General features: G+C 38.7%; 2 protein-coding genes across 7 annotated transcripts in view; one reads left to right on the top strand and one right to left on the bottom strand.

Annotated features, from left to right (window-relative positions):
- The window catches only part of lman2la (lectin, mannose-binding 2-like a), a 41,558-nt gene that overhangs the window by 5,323 nt on the left and 13,673 nt on the right, over positions 1–22,562 (bottom strand). For 2 of the 6 annotated variants that reach the window (XM_046066709.1, XM_046066708.1), the window contains exons 1-2: positions 710–914; positions 183–301 (exon numbers count right to left, since the gene is read on the bottom strand). In XM_046066709.1, the coding sequence (XP_045922665.1) occupies positions 183–301; positions 710–899 (309 nt within the window). In that variant the 5' untranslated portion in view covers positions 900–914. Of the gene's footprint in view, positions 1–182; positions 302–600; positions 688–709; positions 915–3,080; positions 3,174–4,430; positions 4,450–22,562 lie in introns of those variants that run through there. The other 4 variants (XM_046066712.1, XM_046066714.1, XM_046066713.1 and 1 more) reach the window with 4 other exon arrangements.
- Positions 2,573–10,996, top strand: mtfp1 (mitochondrial fission process 1). The gene is made up of 4 exons (XM_046066719.1): positions 2,573–2,726; positions 6,578–6,705; positions 7,431–7,663; positions 8,839–10,996. The coding sequence occupies exons 1-4, from the start codon at positions 2,636–2,638 to the stop codon at positions 8,903–8,905; spliced, it is 519 nt and encodes a 172-aa protein (XP_045922675.1). The 5' UTR covers positions 2,573–2,635; the 3' UTR covers positions 8,906–10,996.

Here is a 22,562-nt window from a genome sequence, read left to right on the forward strand (position 1 = left end):
AAAATTTTTTTTATTTCTTTGTGCCCCCCCCCCCCCCCCACCGAATCCTGTGTGTCCTGGCTGTCACTGTGAATATATCGGCTAAAACCATTCTATTTTAACCTCAATTTGAAATGAAATACTGGCATATCACAAACCAGCAGTGCTACAGTTTACCAGTACCAGTATTTGCATATACTCACAATGCGGCCCCATACTGCCCCCTGCCTGCTCTGCATGTCAGGTGTGAGGCGCACCTGGTCAGTGGTTACCATGGCATCCCCCATCAGCTCCCAGTGGGAGGAGCCTAAGGATCCCACACCTGAGAATGCAAAAAGCACCATCAGCATGGTAAAAGCTCACTCATTGAGCCTAACGTGAAAACGGCTCTGCTTTATTACTAAACAAAACATCTGTTTGTGTGAGGAAAAAGTACAAAGTCAGGCACTCAAACAAAAGGTCTGAAAGGAAGCACAATGTCAAGTATTAAATATGGGAGCCTATATTTAACAAGGCTTGTTTAGCTGAATGTTACAGCAGTAAGATTCGTTTGATGAATGAAAACGTTAAAAGACAAATCAAACCAAAAGAGCGTCACAGCATAGATACATAAGAACATACGTAATGTAATGTAATGATCGATTTTGAATTATTCTGGAAACATATGTCGCTCGCCCCTCATCCAGTCCCTGGGAATCGTATCCCTTAATGGGGTAACGGGTAGCGGTACCTTGGTACGGCTTGGAAAGGGAATACTCCCGCTTCAAAAACTCCTCCATTTCGTGATCATCATCGGCATAACACCAGTTCGCAGTAAGAATAAGAAAAGCGAAAGTCCAGTATGAGGTAAAAGGCATTATTTTCCGTCTGAATGGTGTTTTGGACTCCCTGTAACGATGGTCCCTGCGTACGGCAGCCATCGTAAGTCAAAACTCATCCCACTGAATCGTCATCTTCCTTCCCATTGGTTCACCGTGTTGCATGGCTCGACACCATTGGTACGTTTGATTGTCAATCAGAATGGACGCTTTTGTTGGACGTAGGCCTACTGTACGGTTGCTTTAGGTCATGTCAATGTAAATTATTACATTGGATGTGGACAATTGTCGGCAGGAGAGCAGTAATGACCTATTAATAATAATAAATAATCATCCTAATCATAGTAATCCAGGTATTCTTTGGGAAACCTGGACAGTGCAGAATTTATATGTGGGTGCAGGTTCTCTTCATAAGTTCCTGTAACATTAATGGTCCTGCACTTGCTTTCAAGTACTTTCACATTATATGAATTAATGAAATGCAGTTTATAAATAACCTTTACGTTTCATGGCCTTAAATTACATCTCTTCTCTCATCCCTGGATAATCCATCTGCCTAACTGTTGTAATTCTGAAACCAAAGCTGGAGCTGCAGAATGACATCATTTTTAAACAGTACGTTTGCTGTGACATTGTCAACATGTATTTTTCTATACTACATCACCTGTACCATTGAGTTGCCACCTCGTTTTGCTTTATGTATCAACATTCAAACTTTACCAACATTTCTGTTATGAACGTCAGTGTGCTCCTGACAGCAGATTGGGATGAATGAGTGTGTTGCCAACTAGAAAACTAACAACGCTCTGCAATGTTCCAAAGGCCCCACTGTGAGATAGTCCTCTCCCAACCTCTTTGACTTTGTCTCTTCTGTGACCTGTCTTTCCACTGAGTGCTTGTCAGCTACTAAGCTTGCACTACACCCACATGCAGGGCAGAGAACACCCATATGCAGGGCCCCGGGCAAAACTGAACTGTATCGACCCTCACTCTTTGCAATGTGCATGTCTTGTACTGTATAAGTACCCATCAAGCACGAACACACAAGAGGAGACTTCAGATAGCAGCTTTGTTATATTTTGCCCATAGCCCCAGAAACCCACCAGTAGGCTACTCATGCTGCTGGAATAGTACCCCACCCCAGGCTTGCTGTGTAGCCTTATAGGTTGTCTGTGGTAATTTGATTAAATGCTTTAGTCGGAAATATGCAGCATAAAAGTGCTATATCAAAATTAAACAGGGTACTGCAGCAAGACATGCCCTCACAAAAGAAGCAAAATTTGGTGATTTAAAAACCACATTATTGGTATTTTTCAGATTTTCCTTTTTTTCTTAAAATAACAGCTAATGTTTTAAAAAAAAACAAACTAAAAAGACACAAATGATGTAGAAAAAGGAGTCATCAGATAGTAAAATGTTTTGTTTTAGGCCCACTGTGGAGTTACTACACTCATAAACACTAAATGATTATTTTACTAATTAATAAATTGTCGGGAGAAAAAAAATGTAACTGCAATTTATACCTACAAATCTTCATTCAGGTGATTATGGCATTTGCAGACATTTCTCCACAATAGACCATCAAAGTGTAATTAGTGGAGAGTATGTGTGCGTGTAATTGAATAGTGAAATGGAAAAAGCCTATATCCTAACCAGCCTAACCAAAAAACTGTATTAGCCATACAGTATTAGCACGGTGGAGCTGCGGGGCTGAGATGTTTCTGCAGCCAGTTGGATGCTGTAGTTAAGATCACGCCCCCTTCACTGCCCCTGCTGTCTGTCGGGTTTTCTACACTCCACTCAGCAAGTTCATGTAACGTTAGTACAGCCATAAGGGGATGGAGGAAAAACAGGAAGGCATGGATCCCGCGGTAGAAAAAACAAGCAAAACAGTCGACATTTATCGTGATACATGGGTCCGCTTCTTAGGTATGTATTGCAATATTTTCCATTTGTTGTGGTACATGAACAGACTGTAACGAGTGCACAGAGGTACGTTCACATTAACGACCCTGGCGCTGTGCGTTAGCTAGCTAAAGGTTAGCATAGCTGGCTAACTATCTGTTAAAACTCTATTTATAGCAGACTTGGCTGTTGAATGACATTTTGTTACCACGGGGCGTAATGGACGACGTCCAGGAGTAGCCAACGTGCCCTTGTTCGTGCTTTGTTTTCACACAACGTGTTTAACTGTTACCTACTGCGTTAGAGATGTCACTGTATCTCAGGTATGTGTCAGTAAAGGTAATAGTTGTTTTCCCGCAAGTTGAGGCAGTGACTCACCAACCGCAAAGAAACGCCCATAGGCATGAACAGACTGAAAACGGTGGCTGATACAACTTATTATCACTGCTTGCTTTCCTTGCTGTCCTTGAATTGAAACATATCACTGGTTACACTTATCACCCAATGAGCGGCTGGCTGAAAGGGGCATGCACAGAAATAAAAGCTGAAGGGCATTCATACTGCAGTGCCCCATGGTGGACAAGCCTAAATCTCCTGCTCTTCCAGAGCTTACTTTGGCCTGCAGTGATCATGTAATATCGAGTGAAAAAGTTTATCCTCTCTATAAAATCATAATCTATCACATCTTTAATCCTGTCGTGCAGTTAAATATCTCTATCTCGACTCTGACAAGCATGTAGGCTAAACAGAAATGTTAGCGTTCCTACATCAGTGTCTAATATTTGGGTGATTTCGGTCTGAATATGAGCCATTATTTTAATAAGCTTGTGAGATTCAATAAAGAATTAAATACTTACATTTCAAAAGATTAATGCAATTTATGGAAAAAAGTGGATAGGCTTTTTCAAATGGAAACTGCTTTTTACTCTAATATAGCATTTTTTCTTGGACGAGACATTTTTAGACATATTTTATATTAATATAATACTAAATGGTTACTTACATGTCATGCCTCTCTACATTTAGCCAATAATTCATTTTTTCTCATTTCCCCTATTGATAGCATGTCTGGAAAATATAATTTTTTCACCGCTGTGGAAAAACTGTGATAGTGCTTAAACAACAAAGACTGGATTTAACCTAAAATGTGGCTATATTATCCAATGAAACAAGCAGGAAAATCCAGAAATAACCTTTGTCAAGTTCTGATGTCATTGTAGCTGTATCATATTCACTGACACTGACATTTTGAACACCCTAACATTGATGTAAGGGTGCCCACTAGGCTAAAGTTTTTTGGTAGAAATGTACAGCAGGTGAATTGCTGATTGATAACATTAGAGAGATAGATAGGAATGCCCGATGTCCTTGTAGATGTTTCTTTCAAGATGATTTAGTAGTCTGGGTCTCTTTCAAAATCCACTAATGGTAAATAATACTGCAGAAGTGACGAGATATATACGTTTAGATGTGGTTGTTGAACAGATAGTTCTCTTTTTATCACGCCTACCTTTACCCCCCACCCTGCTCTCTCTGTCAGAGCACTCAGGCTCAGGTCAAATAGTGAATCACATTGGGTAATCTGAAGCCTTTGCTCACAGGTTAGAATTGGACCCTAGCCTATTATGCCAGGGCATGGCATATTCTATTATCAAGTGCCTTGCAGGAAGATAATCTTATCTGGACTCTGCTTGTCATCATGTTTTAAACTAAAACAGCTCTTATCACCTTGTGCTCACAAGTTCTTCTGGAGCTCCAGATCCACCTGTCACAGTAGGAAAAGGACAGGTGTTACAAGTAGCATTAACAATTGCTCAGTTCCCTTCAAGTGTCCCATGTAAGTCATGGCAATGTGGCCGTGAGCCAGAATGCACAATAACCAGGATCTTGAAACTGAAGCAGCGGAGTGGAATTCAGCTTTTCCTCCTGTGACATGTCAAACTGTCGTCTGTGTAAAATTCCTATACCAACATGAAGGGATATGAGAAGCAGCTCTCATTGGGCTCTAATCTGTTTTAAGTTTTCATTATTTTAGGTTCCAAAACATCAAGAGGGCATCGTATCTAAATTGATATTTTTTACTGTACTACTTCCCTTTCACAGGTTTTAGGACTTGGCACAGTGCAAGCTTCAGCTCAACTTCTAGTCATTATTCTGTGAAGAACTGTGACACATGAACATGTTGCTTTTACTGCCCCCATCTGAGATACACATACTTTCTTGATCGGAATGTTGGGTTTTCTTCGAACAGCCACTAAATGTTACACAAACTCAAATTTGGAATTATAAGCACTTATTGCACCTGTGATTTTTGTTTTGGTGTGCAGCCTTTCCTTCTCTCTCTTTCTCCTGAGACATGACATGTGCTGAATATGTCCTTGTGGTTTTAGGCCGTGCTAACTTTGGAGTTCATAATTGCTCAGTCCTAAACATGCCTGACAGTGATTTCGTTTTTGAGTTTAAAGGGTTTGATGTGATCTTTGACCACCACTTAGCAAAGCTGTCATGTGATTTGCTCTCTTACTATAGCTGCTGAAGCATGATTCACTCCTGCATCTCGTACTGAAGGCTGAATTCCAATGAAATTCTTAAAGCAAACAAGGGACAGCTGTTGAGTAAGGACTAAAATCTGTTGAGACAGGGAGAACTTGCAAGTCCATGTACTTTGGTGTTTGTATGAAAAAAGTCCATAACAATCTCTAAATACTACATGAAACTTTTTTGGACAGTAGAGAGCCTTTTCTGTTCAATACCGATACCTCAGTATTGGATCGGTGCAGTCTTCCCTCAGTAAAATTTATTGGAGAGCAGGGCTGGATTGGGACATTAGTTCAGATTCTGAATGCAGCATGGGCCACGCTGCACAGGCTGACTGCAAGAGCAGTAATAACTATGATATAAACATTACATGACTCCTTTTTTCATATTGTATTGTAATACATTATGTGTACTCAAACTATAATAGCACCATTTGTTCATTTCAAGCCCCTAATGAGGCTGCAGCTGGAGATTTTAATCATCCAGATTGTGATTATTTTAGTTGACGCTTAAGATAAAAATCTTTGGTGTTTTGATAATCCACTAAGTAGTTATGAGGATTAATTACATTTAAATTTAAATCTATAATTTGGATCTTCACTCAATCCTGATTTGATTGCCTCAAGTGGAGAATAAAGACTAAGAAGCTTATGCATTTGATGTGTTTATCAAGCCAAGTCCAACTGTGTACTGCACTGACAATGGTGGTTGCTTTTCTTTTGTTTACACTGGCTGTGTAAGGAGTGTTTCATTGGCTGTGATGATTGCTTGGAAAGTTAAGTGCTTTCCTGAGCACGGTAAAGTGTAGTCTTTGCACAGTAGCCACAGTTTTGCCAGCACGACCACAAGAGACAAACAGCAGAATTTGACTTCACCACACTCAGATAGTTCTATCGTCATTGAACCAAAAATAATACTTTGTGTGAAAAGCTAATTTCACTGAGTGACTTACATGTTCTGTGGCATATGGCACAGGTGACTTCTTAATTAGAGATCAAGGGTGTTTGAGTCATTCAGCCCTTGTGAAATGGGCATTGCATCATTTTCCAAATGTTGCTCCCCATTTTCACAATGTCACAGATAAAGTTGAGATTTATTAGCCTCTTGTATGTTTCAGGACACATGTACTGGAATTAGGAGACGCTACTATACATCATCATCTTCATTGATGAAGGCTTTTGAATATTTAATGCAATGCCTAGCCACAGACTAATGTTTTTTTTTATAAACATGAGGCCTAGCACCTCTTAGCAGAGTGGCTAACTAAGGTTATGATGCATTTAGAGGAGACAAAGAAGGTTAAAGTTTTATCTGCAAGTATTTCTGTGTGCCCACAGGCTATGCCAATGAGGTCGGTGAGGCTTTTCGTGCTCTGGTGCCAGTGAGTTTTGTATGGGGCACCTATGCTGTGGCCACTTTGTACGTTAGTGCTGATGCTGTGGACAAAGGGAAGAAAGCAGCTGTGGTAAGATTACCATTTGTGTTGTATTCATTAATAATCATATTGGTCATTCTGTTATTATGTAATGAGAAAGGTGTATAAATATATATCAGGTCAACATCTACATCACTGGTTCTGAACAATGGGGATCAGGGCCCCTAAAAGATACAGAGAGGTCACAAGATGCATTCACAGAAAGCAGAAAAAATTGAGGACTCATGAAATTATTCAAATTAAGTTAGAACAAACACTCTTAAGCTGATGATACACAGAGGCAACTTTTTGAGCAATGTTGCTGGGCAGTCTTGCTGGTGGCAAGTCTGACTATGTTTTCAACGGACAGCGGCGGGCGGGTGGCGGAGTGGTGGGGGAAGGGGATTATGGTAGTAATCTTTACTCATTACCATTTACGGCATCATTGCCCAGCACCTTTGCTCTAAAAGTTGCTCCGTATATCATCAGCTTTAGGTTGAACTACTCACAACAACTGGTTGACAAATGGTGACAAACAGTTGCAAGTAGACGTTCTTTTTTATGTTTTGTTCTGCGGGGTCAGCAGCCCAAAAGGGTTGGGGGACCACTGTCTGATGATCAAATAAAAACCTGGTCCCTGAATAACGAAGCTTGAACAGAGAAACTAGAATTTCAGGTCAAAATTCTGAATAACCTTTGATATTATTTTGTGGATCCACTGTGTTTGAAAACCTGCTGTGACACAACCCTCATTTTCTGATTATCTGTCCCTCAAGGCCCACGGGGACAACCCAGGGAAGACGACACGGGTAGCGGTGGCAGTGGTGGACACGTTTGTGTGGCAGGCCCTCGCCTCTGTCATGATCCCGGGCTTCACCATTAACCGTGTGTGTGCTGCATCACTATACATACTGGGCAGAACCACCAAGTGGCCCCTGCCTGTCCGCAAGTGGACCACCACAGCTATTGGCCTCTCTACAATCCCCTTCATCATCACTCCTATAGACAGGTTAGCACAGGTGTATTTGTTTCTTTGTATGCATGTGGAATATATAAATTGCCCATTATGTAAGATTTGAAATTAAGGGTTGGGCTGGTCACCCATGATTAGCGGGTAGCAAAGTCTGTGCTGACAGCTCAGTTCACCACTGATATGTTGTTATGTAATTTATCTACTCTAACCAATGTGAAAGGTTACCTCTGGTGAGATTCTATATTGTATAGTGTCAAAAAAACACATTAAAGAAACAAAACCAGCAAGTATTGTCTGTGTATTCAAGGCCTAATATAGCTCATTGATGTCCAAAAATGAATAAAAACACATTGTTGTACTAGTTGACGTGTTCCTTGATTATCATAATTATTGTTCACTGTAGTCAATCCCAAAACTCAAAAGAGCACTAAATGTCTATTAATCCGTAGCTGAAAATATTCCTCACTATTTGCTCCTGTTTGAGTAATGTTTGCTACAGTGCAAAGCTGTTTTAGGTAATGGCTGAGTCTTCTTCTAAAATGAAACTATATATATTGAGGGGGTCATTTTTACATCTCAAGTAGGAACAAATTCTCACAGACAAGGTAGGGAAGCTAGAAAGTATTGAACTATTAACTATTGGACACATTGTTTTGGTTTTGGGTTCATGGGATTTGTTGTCAAAAAAGTATATAGATAGATAAAGATTAACACCAGATGTTTTTTGTAACCATCAGCAGAGCATTTTTAATAACACATGCCCATTGATAACAAACGTAAAGATATCAATGCATTGTAATACCAAACCAGAGACATTCCTCCATTTAGAGGTGGGTGATGGTGTCTGAATGTCAAATCATCAATCATGTGTTTTAAAATTTGATAGTACCAGAATATTGTTAATGAAACATTTCATTATGGTCACACTCATGTTTCATTCTCAGGCAGTAAAATAGGTTCCACAAACAAGGGCAACAGTGTAGTAGTTACACATGAAAGTTTTAGATCCTCTTGCCTTTTTTTTTACAAAAGCTGCTCTTGTTAAAGCGACAAAACAGTTAAGCTACAATTGTAAACTAATGGAGATGCTGCACAAACAGCTTCCTGCTAAAGTGGCAGTTTTTACAAATCATTTCTGTTTTTGTGAAATGGATTCAGAACTGCTGTATTGTGTCCAACATCATAATGTTTCCACTTTCTGTACCCTGTAGGTCAGTGGATTTTCTGCTGGACTCGAGCCTTCGGAAGGTCTATGGTGAAGGAGAGAAGCACAAATAAGGAGGGACCAGTCCGCTCCAGTCTACATAGTAGTGTTCTGGTTATCCACCACTGTAAAGCACTAAAGAAGTGTGAAGAAGAATTTCATGGAGCAAGACTTTAAAGATAGTCGAAGATATATATAATAAAATTGATTTTATTTCAGAATTTTAAAAAACATACCATTAACCTCTCAGGGCAATCTAGGTAGCAACACCAAAACATGATTTCACAGGAATGTAATGGTATGAAAAATATATAAATTTTCCACTTGAAACATTGAAATCCCACTTCTTTAAGTATTCTTCAGCAGGGATACAGCATACTGTTATACTATTATATTCCTGTGATCCTCTTTACAGAATCCAGGGTTTCCCTCATGTTTTAGAGTTGTGAGCTGTGGCTCACCTCACGTCCAGATGTCATGGACATTAAATACAAATCACACTTTCTTTGTTTATTAGCCATATTCAGTGGTACTGTAATGACAGGCCAGAAAGCCAGTTTGCCATAATGCCCCTCTTAGTCATTACTTACTTACAATTTGTCTTTTTTGTGTTTCTTTCTGAAAAACAAAATTGTTTATTACTTGGAATAGATGTTTCAAGAGTTTCTTCTGATGCACTTTTCCAGTGTTTCATTCTACCTTATTGTTGGTCATGGGAGCAAAAGTTTCCACTTGGAGCATTTTTTTACACCATTACAAGTATTATTCTCTGTTAAACTAAGAATAGTTGTAGTAACATCAACTAGTACTTGTTCAGTGAACCTCACAAGTATTTGAATTATTTCTCACCAATATCTATAACTGCTGGTCAATAGATTTGTAGTCAGACAATTTTAATGTACAATATTGTAACTTCTAAAGCTTTGGGTGTACACTTTTAACATGTTTTCCTCCTCGATGCAAAAGGGCAGAGATTTCCATCCAGTACAACAGATTTAGGTTTGAACTTCTCAAATACTTGTGGCGGTCATTGTCGTACCTATGCAGAAAATTATTATATTATAAAATATTATATATTTTAGAAATATACAAATACTGTATGTCTGTATTCTTCAGTGCTTTTCTTTGAGTCACCAAGTCATACTGTATCTGCTGCTGAACTATGCAAGGGAAAAACACATTCTGTACATACTAGAGCATCACAAACTACAGGGATCGTTCTCCCACTTCACAATCATCTATATGGTTATGTAATGTTAAAATTGTGTGAAATAAGAAGGGAAGTCTTAAAATGTGGATCAGCTGTCTCAACATAGTGTATTGGAATGGTTGTCATTGCCAGTTGTGTCGGTTTAGAATCTTTGTGTCACATCATATTGTTTTTGCAATGAAGGATGTGGTTCACTTTGTCATGGAAATAGATGCTGAAAGAGATTGTGAAAACCAGATAAGGTCACAGTGCAACTAATACAGTACTTTTTTATTGGCTTTTTAAATGATTCAAACACATGTGCTCAAGGCTCCAGTGTGTGCCGTTTTGGATGTTTTCATTCACTTAAGCATAGAGCTTCCTGTTACCTTGTGTGAGTGTAAGGGTACAGACTTTTTTCACATCAGACAATTTAACTTTGAGCAGGAAAAGCAGATGTGTAAATAACAAACGCGCCAAAGTCAGAAGTGTACACAGTTTTAGTGTCCCAGTAAGCTATACCACTGATTAATAGAGCATATAACATGCACCTGGAACTGGGACACTTAAATGTAATGCCCCCATAATTAATGTTATTAAGTACACTTGTGCTTTTCCTGCTGTGACATGTCAAAATGTCTGTACTGAAAAAAAGCATATTGGTGCATTGCTTGGGAAAATCTATATATTCATATAAACTTTTTAACATTTACATTGTACATTGACCTTCATTGTGTTTTTATTGTTGTGTGCTGCAAATGAAAAGGACTGGTTAACTTTTTTGAACATTTTTTCAACGTTTTCTTATGTGGCTGTGTGTTCGGAAGTGGGTTTTATGAGTCACATTTTCAGCCTTAACTGAAAAAGTCAAACCTCAGACTTTGTTCTGTGTACTGTAGCTCACAAGGTTCTGTAACACTGGAGAAAAAAAAAATCCCCTTGTGAATCTGAAGTGAAATAAATGATGCAATGATGAGTTGTTGTTTTTTGAATCAGTCCTGCAGTTATCCTTTTACTACACAAATACTGAGAACAAGTAAGGCAGAGCCACTTTATAGCTTTGGGGAATAATGATTGACAGCTCAGTTTTGTGAAGAATATTTCAGCATTGTCTAAACATCATCTACATAAAATCCTTCCTATAAGACACCTTTCTGCAGTGTGATTTCCAGTGGCAGCATAACAACTTGTTCTTTGTGTAGGCACAGTTTCCACTTCCTGAGTAACCTACTATGAGATGAGAGAGGTGTAACTCAAGGGATGGTTTAACCAATGAAATGGAAGCACTCCAAAGCACATCAGACGCCATGCAGTAATTTATCTTGATTGAGTCAGGAGGCACAGCTGATGTCAATTCTAGAGATGAAGTGGCCACATAAAAGCAAAGGGTGTCCAAGTGTTTGTAGGTACAGTCATGTTTGTTCTTAATTTTGTGTTCTTTGCTCTTCTGGCCCCATCAACTGGTCAGTCAGGTAAGAAGAAAATTATATTAATCTTCTTGTGGCTTAAATTTTTTATCAGTTTGGTTAAAAAAAAAAAAAAGGTGAAGCATCCTGCTGAATTTACTACACGTCTGTTCCACACTCCTGACATATTACCATTTACAGGCATTCCTCAATACATCCAGGACCCATGGATTATCAGTGATGAGGATTCACAATACAAAGACACTCGTGGATTAGCAATAGAAGAGAAGATATGGCCTGAGAGCCCACCGGAAGTTGTCTTTGAACTGGTGACGGTGGGGAAGAAGAACTTGCCGATCACTTCAGAACCATATGTTCTAAAGGAACAAGGTGGCTAGAAACAGTAGTGCATTTATAATACAGAGCATCGTGACTGTTCAATAGTGTTCACCATAGTCTTTAAACAAACTGCCCATTCCAGACTACACTGTACACTAAGTGCTTGGTTTGTCTTGTTTCCTGTTAGATTCAGATGAAGAAGAATCGGCAGTGTGGAAGATCGCGTTGGTTGCAGCCATCCTGCTAGTGTCTCTAGCGGGCTCTGTGAGCATGGCCTACTACTTGTGTATCTGGAGAGGAGGCCGGATTCACTATCAGCCTCAGAAGGAGGGCTATGCTTAAAATAAAGTGAACGTCCGTATCGAAACAATTGTCAAGTGTGCCTTATTTTTGTTAATCCCTTGTCCAATGTGAGGCTGTCTGAGTCCACTGGGACTTGAAATCTTTACTGCCATTGATTTGACAAGGAAGTCGGTTAATAATACAATATTTTTTTTATTTATTTTTATATATATATATATATATCTTTTTTTTTAAAAAAATTTTTCCCTCTCCATCTGCATTTGAAATGGCATGATGGAGCCAACCACTGAAGCGACCACCCTATGCTTTACTAAATCCATGTGTAACAATATAATTTTCTACAACTTTGAGCATACAAGTTGACTTGCTTTTAAGTTGTAGCTGTTGCTGATCAGTTTGGACCATGTGGTACCTGGGTTTTCCCCCATCAAAACTGGTATTTGTTGGTCTGGACATCAATGGGGGGGGGGTGTCAGTCAAATGCACTTTCTGCAAACATGCTTTTGAGTCTTCAGCCAAATCTAAGACTTTGTCCATGACGAAAATAGTTTAGTGTATTTTCTGAAAGTAGTACTTTGAGTGTATTAAGTGTTTTTAAAAGGGTTGTGCTTCAATATATTGACATACTATTCTGCAATACTCAAAGCAGTGGTGCCTAGTATTCAAGTCAATCATCTCTGAAATCCTGTAACTTTAAAAAAAAACTAGATTTCTTTTGAGTTAGAAATCAACAGCTTGGATGTTGCTTTAGTATGACTCTCTGTAAGTAGCTTCTCATTGAGATTTTTATTTTTTTTTGGTAATGGCCACTAGAGGTCATCACTAACATTTGTTTGTACCATGCTCCACCTATTCACATGACAAGACTGCAGCTATGCACACTTGTCAGACCTGCATTTTACTATACATTTAGTTTATACTAAAAAAAAAACGAACTGACACCAGCTAGTTGGGTCACTGATCTGGGAAACGATAACTGTTAAAATGTCACACTAAGTTGATCAGCGGATGTCTGCCCAATTACCATCTCCATTAATATTTTTGTTATGTTTGTGTAGATCTTTAGAAAGAACAAATCTTTTGCTGGCCATCAGACTGAAAACTGCCCAGACTTGTTGAACAAAGTTATAGCTCGCTTATTGTGTGAATAGCCTTTTACAGTGTCTAATAGGCTTAAAGGTGTCTGTAGCTTCTGTGCCTTGATATAATTTAAATTAAAGTGAATCCCCACAGAGATGATCAGCCTTTTCATTAAAAGCTTATTCTATGAAATGTTTACAGGACCTATATTTTCTTCTTCCCCTCTATCACCAAAGCTCTTCTCACTTTGCAAACTCCAGTTAATGTTGTTTGCTACACTTGGCAAACATTTTCGTCTTCATAAAAATTAATCTTGGTCAGAGTTACAGCAGAATTGACAGGCAGGCTGTTGGCAAAACCAGTGTACTGCTAAGAGTAAAGAGTAATGTTTTAATTCAGTGTCAAGCAAGCGGGCTCACATCAAATCCACAAACATTTATAAGTCCCCCTTGAGCAATATCAGGTGGCATTAGGGGGCCCAAGGAGACAAAAAGCTGATGAATTGAATTAATCTCCCCTCCTGTGATGGATGGGCCTGTTCACAGGGGGTTGGAAAATGGGAGCATTGTTCATCTGTCACTCAGATTGCCATGTCCCTCTATGATTTGTTCCTCGGTTGTGAAGGCCACAAGTGGCCAAAGGATCTCTCTCTCTCTTTTAAAAATCAGGAATTCCCAAGCTTTCAATTGCCTCCACCCCCACAGCTCACACTGATATCCATAGTGCCAGATGCAGAAAAACAAGCCTTCACTCAGGACAAGCAGACGTACATATCTGTCACTCTTGAGTTATTTTATACACAGTTTATAGGGTTACGCTGCAATGTGTGCATTTCAGTTAGAGTTCAGATGCAAAATCCCTAACAACTGTGCAAATGCTGGACAATAATTTCCAACAGTGTGTAATTACATTACGGAGCATAATGAGTAATGTATTTGCCACAATATAATAAAATGTAATTATGTTTGCTTTCCATAAGGTAACACAAAACTGGATTCTGTCTACTCAAAATAAACTAAATATGAAGAGTCTGCCTGTTGTCAGCATGCGTATTGGTTTTGCTACAAGGTTGTGTTTAAATTATGGTTTAGTTTAATTTTCTTGGGATTTGTTGTCTGAGCTGACATGCATTATTCTGTTCCAAAGAAATTCATGTCATGCCTAAATTTCTTTTCATAATGTCAGTTTTAAGCCTCTTTTCTTGCTTTAACTGTAAGGTCCATATAAGTACAAAGTGGAGGAGCTTGCCTTTTAACTGCAGCTTTCATTTGAGTTGCCTTGTTTGGGTTTCCAGACTTAAAAAAATGAAGATTTTGATCCTAGCTAATATTATGATTCATTTAACCCATGGTTTCAGAGTAATGGATTAACATGTAAAGCCTTCTATGCTTCTTGACATTTTAAACTAACAAACTAAATTTAATTCAGTATTGGCAATGAAGGCTGCTGGACTTTATAACAATGTGTGTGTGTGTGTGTGTGTGTTTGGGGGGGGGGGGGGGTTCTTGGCTTTGGGTCTATAGTCTCAAGCACCTGACCCACTGAAGGAACAGGTGGTAAAAGGTGAGTCAATAGGGAAAACAGAGCTCTGATATCATCATTGCTTGTGTGCAATGTGAAGATTACAAATTGAGATCAGATAATATCTGCTGTCAGAAGATACTTGAGAAGATTATGCAAAAACTGCAGCACGTGAATAGGGGGTACAGCAGAAGCTGTCCTAAATTAATAGGTCAGCGGTGCCACTAGACCAATGTGGCACTGGGAGTAGAAGACCTTTGCCAAGAGAACAACTGGCAATAGCAGAAGTTACAATGGGATACTGGGAACAGAGAGGCCTCTTGCCCAAAGCATGCTGGGACAGTTTCCAACCCCAAGGACGGATCCCCATCATGGTCACAGGGGCCCGAATTGAACCAGCTCTGAACTGGGAAGGATGTGTAAAATACGCATGCATAGCTGGAAAGAAGATGATGGATCATTCATCTTTAGAGTAGTTTCTGGAGCTCACCAAAGTACTTTACCAGAATGTAGAACAAGACAAGAGTCTACAGACATGCTTGCTGCTCTGTAAGGTTGTACTTAGGGAAAGGGATGTTTTGAGCTAAATGCCAACACTAGCATGCAAACATGCTTATAATGATAATGCTAACATGCTAGTGTTTGACAAATATAATGTTTACCATGTTCAACAACTTAGTTTAGCATGTTTGCATGCTAGCATTCACTGATTAGTGTTAAATATAAATTACAACTGAAGTTGATGGGAATGTCACATGTTTTGTTGGTATCATAAACCAAAACCAATTGAAATTTTGACCTGATGGTTGCGCTAGTCAAAAGTTGTGGGTTAATCAACAGACCAACATTGCCATCCCGTAAAACATCTCACAATGTAAAGCATCAGCAACCAGGTATCCTTTCATTTCACTTCTTGACTTTGTTCTTTCATTTGGCACCCACATAAAGGGCAGACTGAACAGGATCCCTCTCCCTAAAATAACTAAATGATCAGACGCAATCATTAGTAATGGGCAATGGGCTATAATTCTATTACGCTACAATGGCGGTTACTACAATGCTTTTGCTCTCTCTCTTTTTCCCTCTCTCTCTCTTACACACACACACACACACACACACACACACACACACACACACACACACACACACACACACACAGTTCTCAGTGTCCTCCTTTAGTGAAGGACTGTGTTTGTGGAAAGGCCACTTTAAGGGCACTAACTGAAATGTTTGACGCTCACTGGTCGATTTATTGAGGTCAACAGAAGGCTACGTTTTGAGAAACAGAAGAGCGGGCTATGTTTGGATTGATTTTCATGAATGATTTTATGCTGTGAGCAAAAGAGAAACAAAAGACAATCACAGCACATCAAATCACGCCACAAAAGAAATAAGGGACGGTGACATAAAAAATGAAGGGCAAGGCCAGGGCCGTGTCACTGAGCATTAAACTTATAAATATCAGTTTCTGTCTCTGAAATGTGAAGAACAAAGAGCATGGAGAATTCTGCCTGATTAAGCTGTTATGCGGATTTGATCAAGTTCTTTACTCTGGAAGGGGGTAAAATTAACACATTATTGGTATTTTTTTAAATAGCAACTTTAGAAAATAAAGGCAAGCATTGTACTCATACAATCAATTGAAACATGTCAAAGGATGATTTAAGGTAAGTGGCAAACAGTATAATAATGGGCACAAAAGAAACAAACAAATAAGTTAAATAGAATTAATCATATTATAACAAAACAACAAGCACTCTGTGTCTTTATGATCATTTTGGCAACCGCAAAATACAGTATACGTTGGGAAATCAGGACCTTGATATTGACAGTATGACCAGGAACACTTCTGATTCGTGTGGAACAGTGTGGATTGGTTTAATAAGGATTCAAACCAAACAAAAAGCAACATGACAGTGCTTGTTTCAACAAAGAAACTGTCAGTGGTGATTCCTGATTAGACGATCTACAGTGTGATTCAGGCTGTGTGCTCTGTATGCTGACAGAGCTCTCTCTCTCTTTGTGAAATGAATTAGGAGAACATGAAAACTGAGCAGACCTTCAGCAATACATTATGTATGAGGAGCTTGAAGGCTCCTACTGAATTCTGTTCAGGTGGCATCAGAGGGTGCAGCCAAGTGGAAATGCTGGCTGGTCACTTAAAGCACACTATCTGTGGTAATATTTCTACATGAAAGCGCAGCACACGGCTTGGGCTATATTCTTCTACTTCATGTTGAAATATGCAATACAACCAGGTTTCTATGGTGGGCACAGAGGAGGTTTACTGGGGCAACAGGGGATTAAAGGCCTTGCTCTAACCTTCAGGCTACCTCCTACACTCCATAACTTTAAGCTGCTATTTGCAATTTAAATTCAAATCTATATTGTGTTTCCCATCTTGCACTTGATTTACTAGTTACAGCATATTTGTGGTAAATAATCATCCCTGTCTGCAACGTAAGAGGAGGCTTGCACACATGTCATCTGTGTATCAGTGAGTTTGACAGCTTGACAAAATTTAAAAATCAGATAACACACCATATGATTCCTCATCTTCTGTTGTTATGAGATAACATCTAATTTCCCATCTCTCGAGTAATCTCACAAAGACATCGTCTGCTCATTGTGAAATCAATATGCTGCGGAAACACCATTACAACAGTCTTCACAGTGCTTGAGTGAATCACTCGAGATCACAGATGAACGTGCGCACACACACACACACACACACACACACACACACACACACACACACACACACACACACACACACACACACACACACACACACACACACACACACTCGCATACTGGAGCAGGTACACAAGCACACTGTCACCTCCAGTGTGTCCTTTGATATAACAAGATTAATTAAAAAGCCCAAAAAGCACAAGAGTGCTCAGTGTAATTTAATTGTGTATCATTGCCCAGAAACAAATCTTTGGCACGTTGAGAAATGTGCATAAAATCACACAAGAGCAGAACCAGTATCAGGATGAATTATACTAGGTGTAATGGGCTCACAGGGGAGAGAGGATCATGGTCAGCGGAGTGCATCCTTTGCCAACAACCAGACAGTACACTACGGTCATTAGTAGTGAAGTACATTGGAACATCTAGCATCACAAGTCAGAAGAAAACAGCAACAGCAACAGCAACATATTAAAATATGTAATACTAGACTGTCTGTTTAAGTCATTTGTTAAGAAAGAAGACAACCATGAGTCTTCAACCATGAAAGCATCTGTGTGAAACTGCAGGCACAGCTTCACTTTGAGCATGCTAACATGCTCACAGTTATAATGCCAACATCCCGATTACAAAGCAGGTTTACAATTTTTACTGTCTTAGTTTAGCATGTTAACATGCTAACATTGTCTAATCAGCACTTTGAAGGTATTTGGTCATAAACCAAAGTATTAGACAGGATGAAAAACCCTGATGATGGCGGAGCATGAAACATCATGGGGTGTATGAAATTTGACAGCAATCCCTCCAATAGCAATAATAACGACAAACATAAATGGAAACAAAATGAGGGGATCGCCAAAGTTATTAGAATTCATCCTCTGGGGACCATGAGTGTGTGGACAAACTTTCATGCCAATCCTTCAAGTGAATGTGGAGATTTTTCAATAAAAAAGGGACAGTGAGGGAAGCCCCAAAGTCATTAGGATTCATCCTCTAGGGAAATTGAATGTCTGTACAGAATGGCATGGCAATCCTTCCAATAGTTAGTAGATGTTTCAGTCAGAACCCAGACTAGCCCAGTCTGGGCCAAGTGAAACAACAGGCCAATATTGCCATCCATAGAGCTATGCCAGTAGCATAAAATGCCAAACATACAATGCCTGCAGCTCCTTAAATGTCAGGATTTACTGATTTGTTGTTTTATATCATTGTAAGTTGATTACCATTGGGTTTTAGAACTTGAAAATGCCATTTTCACTATGTTCTACCTTTTTCTAGACTGACTAACTGATTATTCGTAAAAATAATCGACAGACTAATTGATTACGAAAATAATCGCCCCAGGTACAAGAATAGAAAAGAATGAAGTGTGACTTGTATGTAGATAGACACAGAGCATGTAAGTGGAAACAGACAACATATTCAAGGTAACGTGCAGGATATATAGGAGGTTTACAGTGGGCATACAGTAAACTGACAGGGAGGCAAACAGTCAGACAGTCTCCTTCAGAAGTGGACTGGGCAGTTAAAAACAACAACGATGAGCTGATGACAGTTTAAGAAGAGTTAGACCTATAGACTTCTGTGATTTAAAGTCTCCCTCTCCCTCTCTCTTTCTCTGGCGCTGGTATAATTTTCCTGGGTGGAATGATGGATGAGGTGGTGTCAGCCCATGTTCATTATAATGCACACCATCTATTCTTCTCAGCCAGACTCTCCGCGCTCCAGGAAATGCCAGAGAGGTATTGGAGCCGCGAAGAGAGGAGAAACTCTCATCTGATTTTATGGAGAGAATTTGCTGCTAGGTGTATGTTAACTTTGTGCACGGTGATCCATCAATCACTAATGAAGATACTGTGAGAATACTGCTTGGGAAAAAAAACCTGTTTCTCTCTAGGTATGAATGATAAACCCCCTTCGATGTCCATGCAAGCCAAATAACTTGCAATATGCTCAGCCTAAATTAATAATGATCAGTCAGCTGTATGCAAAACATTTAGAAAAAACATGTAGAAGCAGTGTTTGTCATCATGACCTATTTGTAATGTTTTAAAGGCCATGGAAGCATCTTTTCTCAGTCAGCTTAGCATGAGCAACATGATCTGAAACGATCACACAATTTTCTGCCAGAATTGGAACAGTTAAGGTTATTTTAACTTTAAAGATATTTTGTATTTTTGTCTGTTATCTTCACACCAGTTGGCAGGGCTCTGTTGTGATGTGAAAATGTGAAATGTGTGGAAGTTCTTAGCAGCTATTAGCTACAGTGTTACTAAATCTGGCTGCAAATGTTCAACTTAAGGAATGACTTAGCTTAAGACTTTTGCAATGAATAAATTGGTGGCTAGGAAACATCTGTAGCACCATCCCATCAAAGAGCAATGAACTGTGTGAACAGGAAGTCACTATAGCATCACAAACTGTAACATAAATTAAAAACGTAACAGTTCTACGAGGCCAAATGATATATTAAACTTAACTGCCAATCTTTTGCAAAAAGTATTACTTAGAGTTAGCATCATTGAAATTTCAATGCTATTTGGTTATTTAGTGTGATGGCTTTTTGTAATTTAAGGTATATTGTGTTGTTTTGTTGAATTGTAATTTAATATCTTCCTAGTTTGCATCAGTATTAAACAGCTTTTAAATTTGTCTGTCAGTCTAATGTGTCTTTTACTCTGGATTCTAATTGGGTAATGTGTTAACAAGCTAACATTAGCTTTGTCAGTTACACCTGGCAATTACGAGTAAATATTTAGAACAAGTAACCTCTGTTTAAGAAGTAGTTTGTGTAGTGCAGCCGGTTTTAATGTAGTGATTTGTAAATCCACACTTGTTGCTGGGCTACATTTGAACTCATGACCAGCTAGAGCAACTGGCTGCTGATTAAGCAGATTAGCTTACTTAGCTCAGCTTAAGTTGAGAGTTAAACTCCTAAACAAAAAATACCTATTAAGTTTTCCCCCCAAACTTTAACTTTTATTGTTGGTTTAATCCTGAATTTTTAATATTATAGAGAAATATTTAATGTAACCAAGTTTTAAGGACTTTAACAAACCAACAATAATTACATTGTCTTTTGACAATTAATGTTTTTTCATTTCAATTTGGACCCAATATTTACATATAGGCTTTTTGCATAATTGACAAATGTGTTTAAACGGACAAAGACACAAACCAAAATTTTAAGGAGGGGAAACGTTTACAGGAGAACAATTAAAAACAGCTTATGTTATGTGTTACAAAAAGACCTGTGACATGTAAATATACCTCCGCATATATTTATGTGAGTATGTTCATAGTTTACTGCACCTTGTCAGTTTATACAGCAGGAGAATAAATGAAAGATCCACAAATACTTTAACAGAGCCACACATTAAACACACACACAATTGCCTATCCACTCCATCCAGGACAAGTCTAAACACATTGTCTAAGCAAACACATTATCTTTAATCAGACCAGTAATGCATATTTTCTCCTCACACACAGCTCAAGTCTGTGGGGGCCTGATGAGGGGAAATACATGGCATATTGAAATAGATTTATTCAAACTGATAGCATCTCATCCCATCAGTTCCACACCAAGAGTGCCAAACTGTGTGCGAGAGTCTTTTGAAAGCCTTTAAGGATGTATTGAACAAAAAAAAAAAGGGGGAGGGGGGGGTCTCCAAATGAGTTCTGGATCATCCGTGGAGCAAAGGGATCAATAACAGCCAGGCTAAGCCCTCGATCATCCATCTGATTCATATCTTTTCTCCCCTCTGCTTTTCAGATATAAGAGGAATCACTGGACTAAAGGCGCCCTCTCTGTGGCAATATGTACCAGCTGCAAGCTGTTTCCTCAAATACATAAAGCTATATGAAGTGATTAATGTCAGAAGCGTACTTATGTTATAATGGATCGGATATGTCACCATATGATGATCTTTTCTAGAGGTGTATGGCAGCAAAATAAATATACACTTGTCTATAAATAGTTCTATTAGATTTACACTTAGAGGTAGCATCTCTCACTTGTAGAAATTCATCTTGAAACCAATAAATTATAAAACAGAAGTCAAACTACTGTCACTGCACATCTCTATAAACACTTCACATGATGGTGGGTTGATGTTGAGAAAATGTCGCTCTGAGAAAATGTAAAACTCTCTCATGTGTATTTACCTGACTATGATGGCTCTTAAATAATTAGTTTTTCTCTCAAATGCTATTAGATTATGTTGAAAACACATCAGTCAGGTCAGCAGTGATACACTCAAATAGCTCATTGTTGTTGTTGTTGTCAGTAATTACCTAAACTATTAGGCAATTATTTGCATATTAACTGCTTTCACATTATTTGTACATTACATTATATACATTATTTGCCTCTGCTGCTGCTGCTGCTCTGAAGACCATATTTCACTTCAAGAAAGCACTGTTATTATTTGTACAGACTCAGTCTAAAATATATCCTAGTTGAATCTGCATGCAGTCTGACATGCAAAATAAATCTCCGGAAAGAGAACCTGGTAATAGAATGAAGCGGGGGTTTTTTGTTTTTTGTTTTTTTACAGAGTGTGGGCATTTAAAAATGACTGCAAATGAAAAAGCCCATTCAATTCAATGTGATAAATTAATTTTTTCTGTGAGGGACAATATGAATGAGGGATAAAAAGCTTATTGACTGAATAAACCACCTATAGAATCTTTTTAAAGACCTCAAGGGGGATCCATCGGCAAAGGTCTGAGCTATTGACTCTTCATTTTTCCTGTTTATTCATGACTAAAATTATATACAAGATAAAGCAGTCTGCAATGTATCAGAGTCGCTGTAGTTTAGTTAAGAAGAAGAGTCTAAGATGCTAAACCAGAAACCAACATTAACGAATAATATCCACTACATTATTAATAATAACACAAATATCTGATGCACTGACTCCTGGATTGCCTCTTCTGTCTAACTCAGGAAACTGTGGTTATATTAATAATCTTTTGTTCTTCAGCCTCAAAGGGCACCACCTGCTATCTCAGAGAACAGAAAGAACAACAGGAGCACTCTTTTATAGGTGGTGTAAACAAAACTTCCAACAATATGCCTACATAACTATAACAATGCATCACACATGGCTGGATAGTAGGAAGGATAAATTAATAGGTACTGTATAATTCAATTCATTATTTAAATTGTAATTCAAATCTGTATAAAGTTAGGAC

This window comes from Micropterus dolomieu, linkage group LG13, assembly GCF_021292245.1.
Source record: "Micropterus dolomieu isolate WLL.071019.BEF.003 ecotype Adirondacks linkage group LG13, ASM2129224v1, whole genome shotgun sequence".
NCBI classification, from domain to species: domain Eukaryota; kingdom Metazoa; phylum Chordata; class Actinopteri; order Centrarchiformes; family Centrarchidae; genus Micropterus; species Micropterus dolomieu.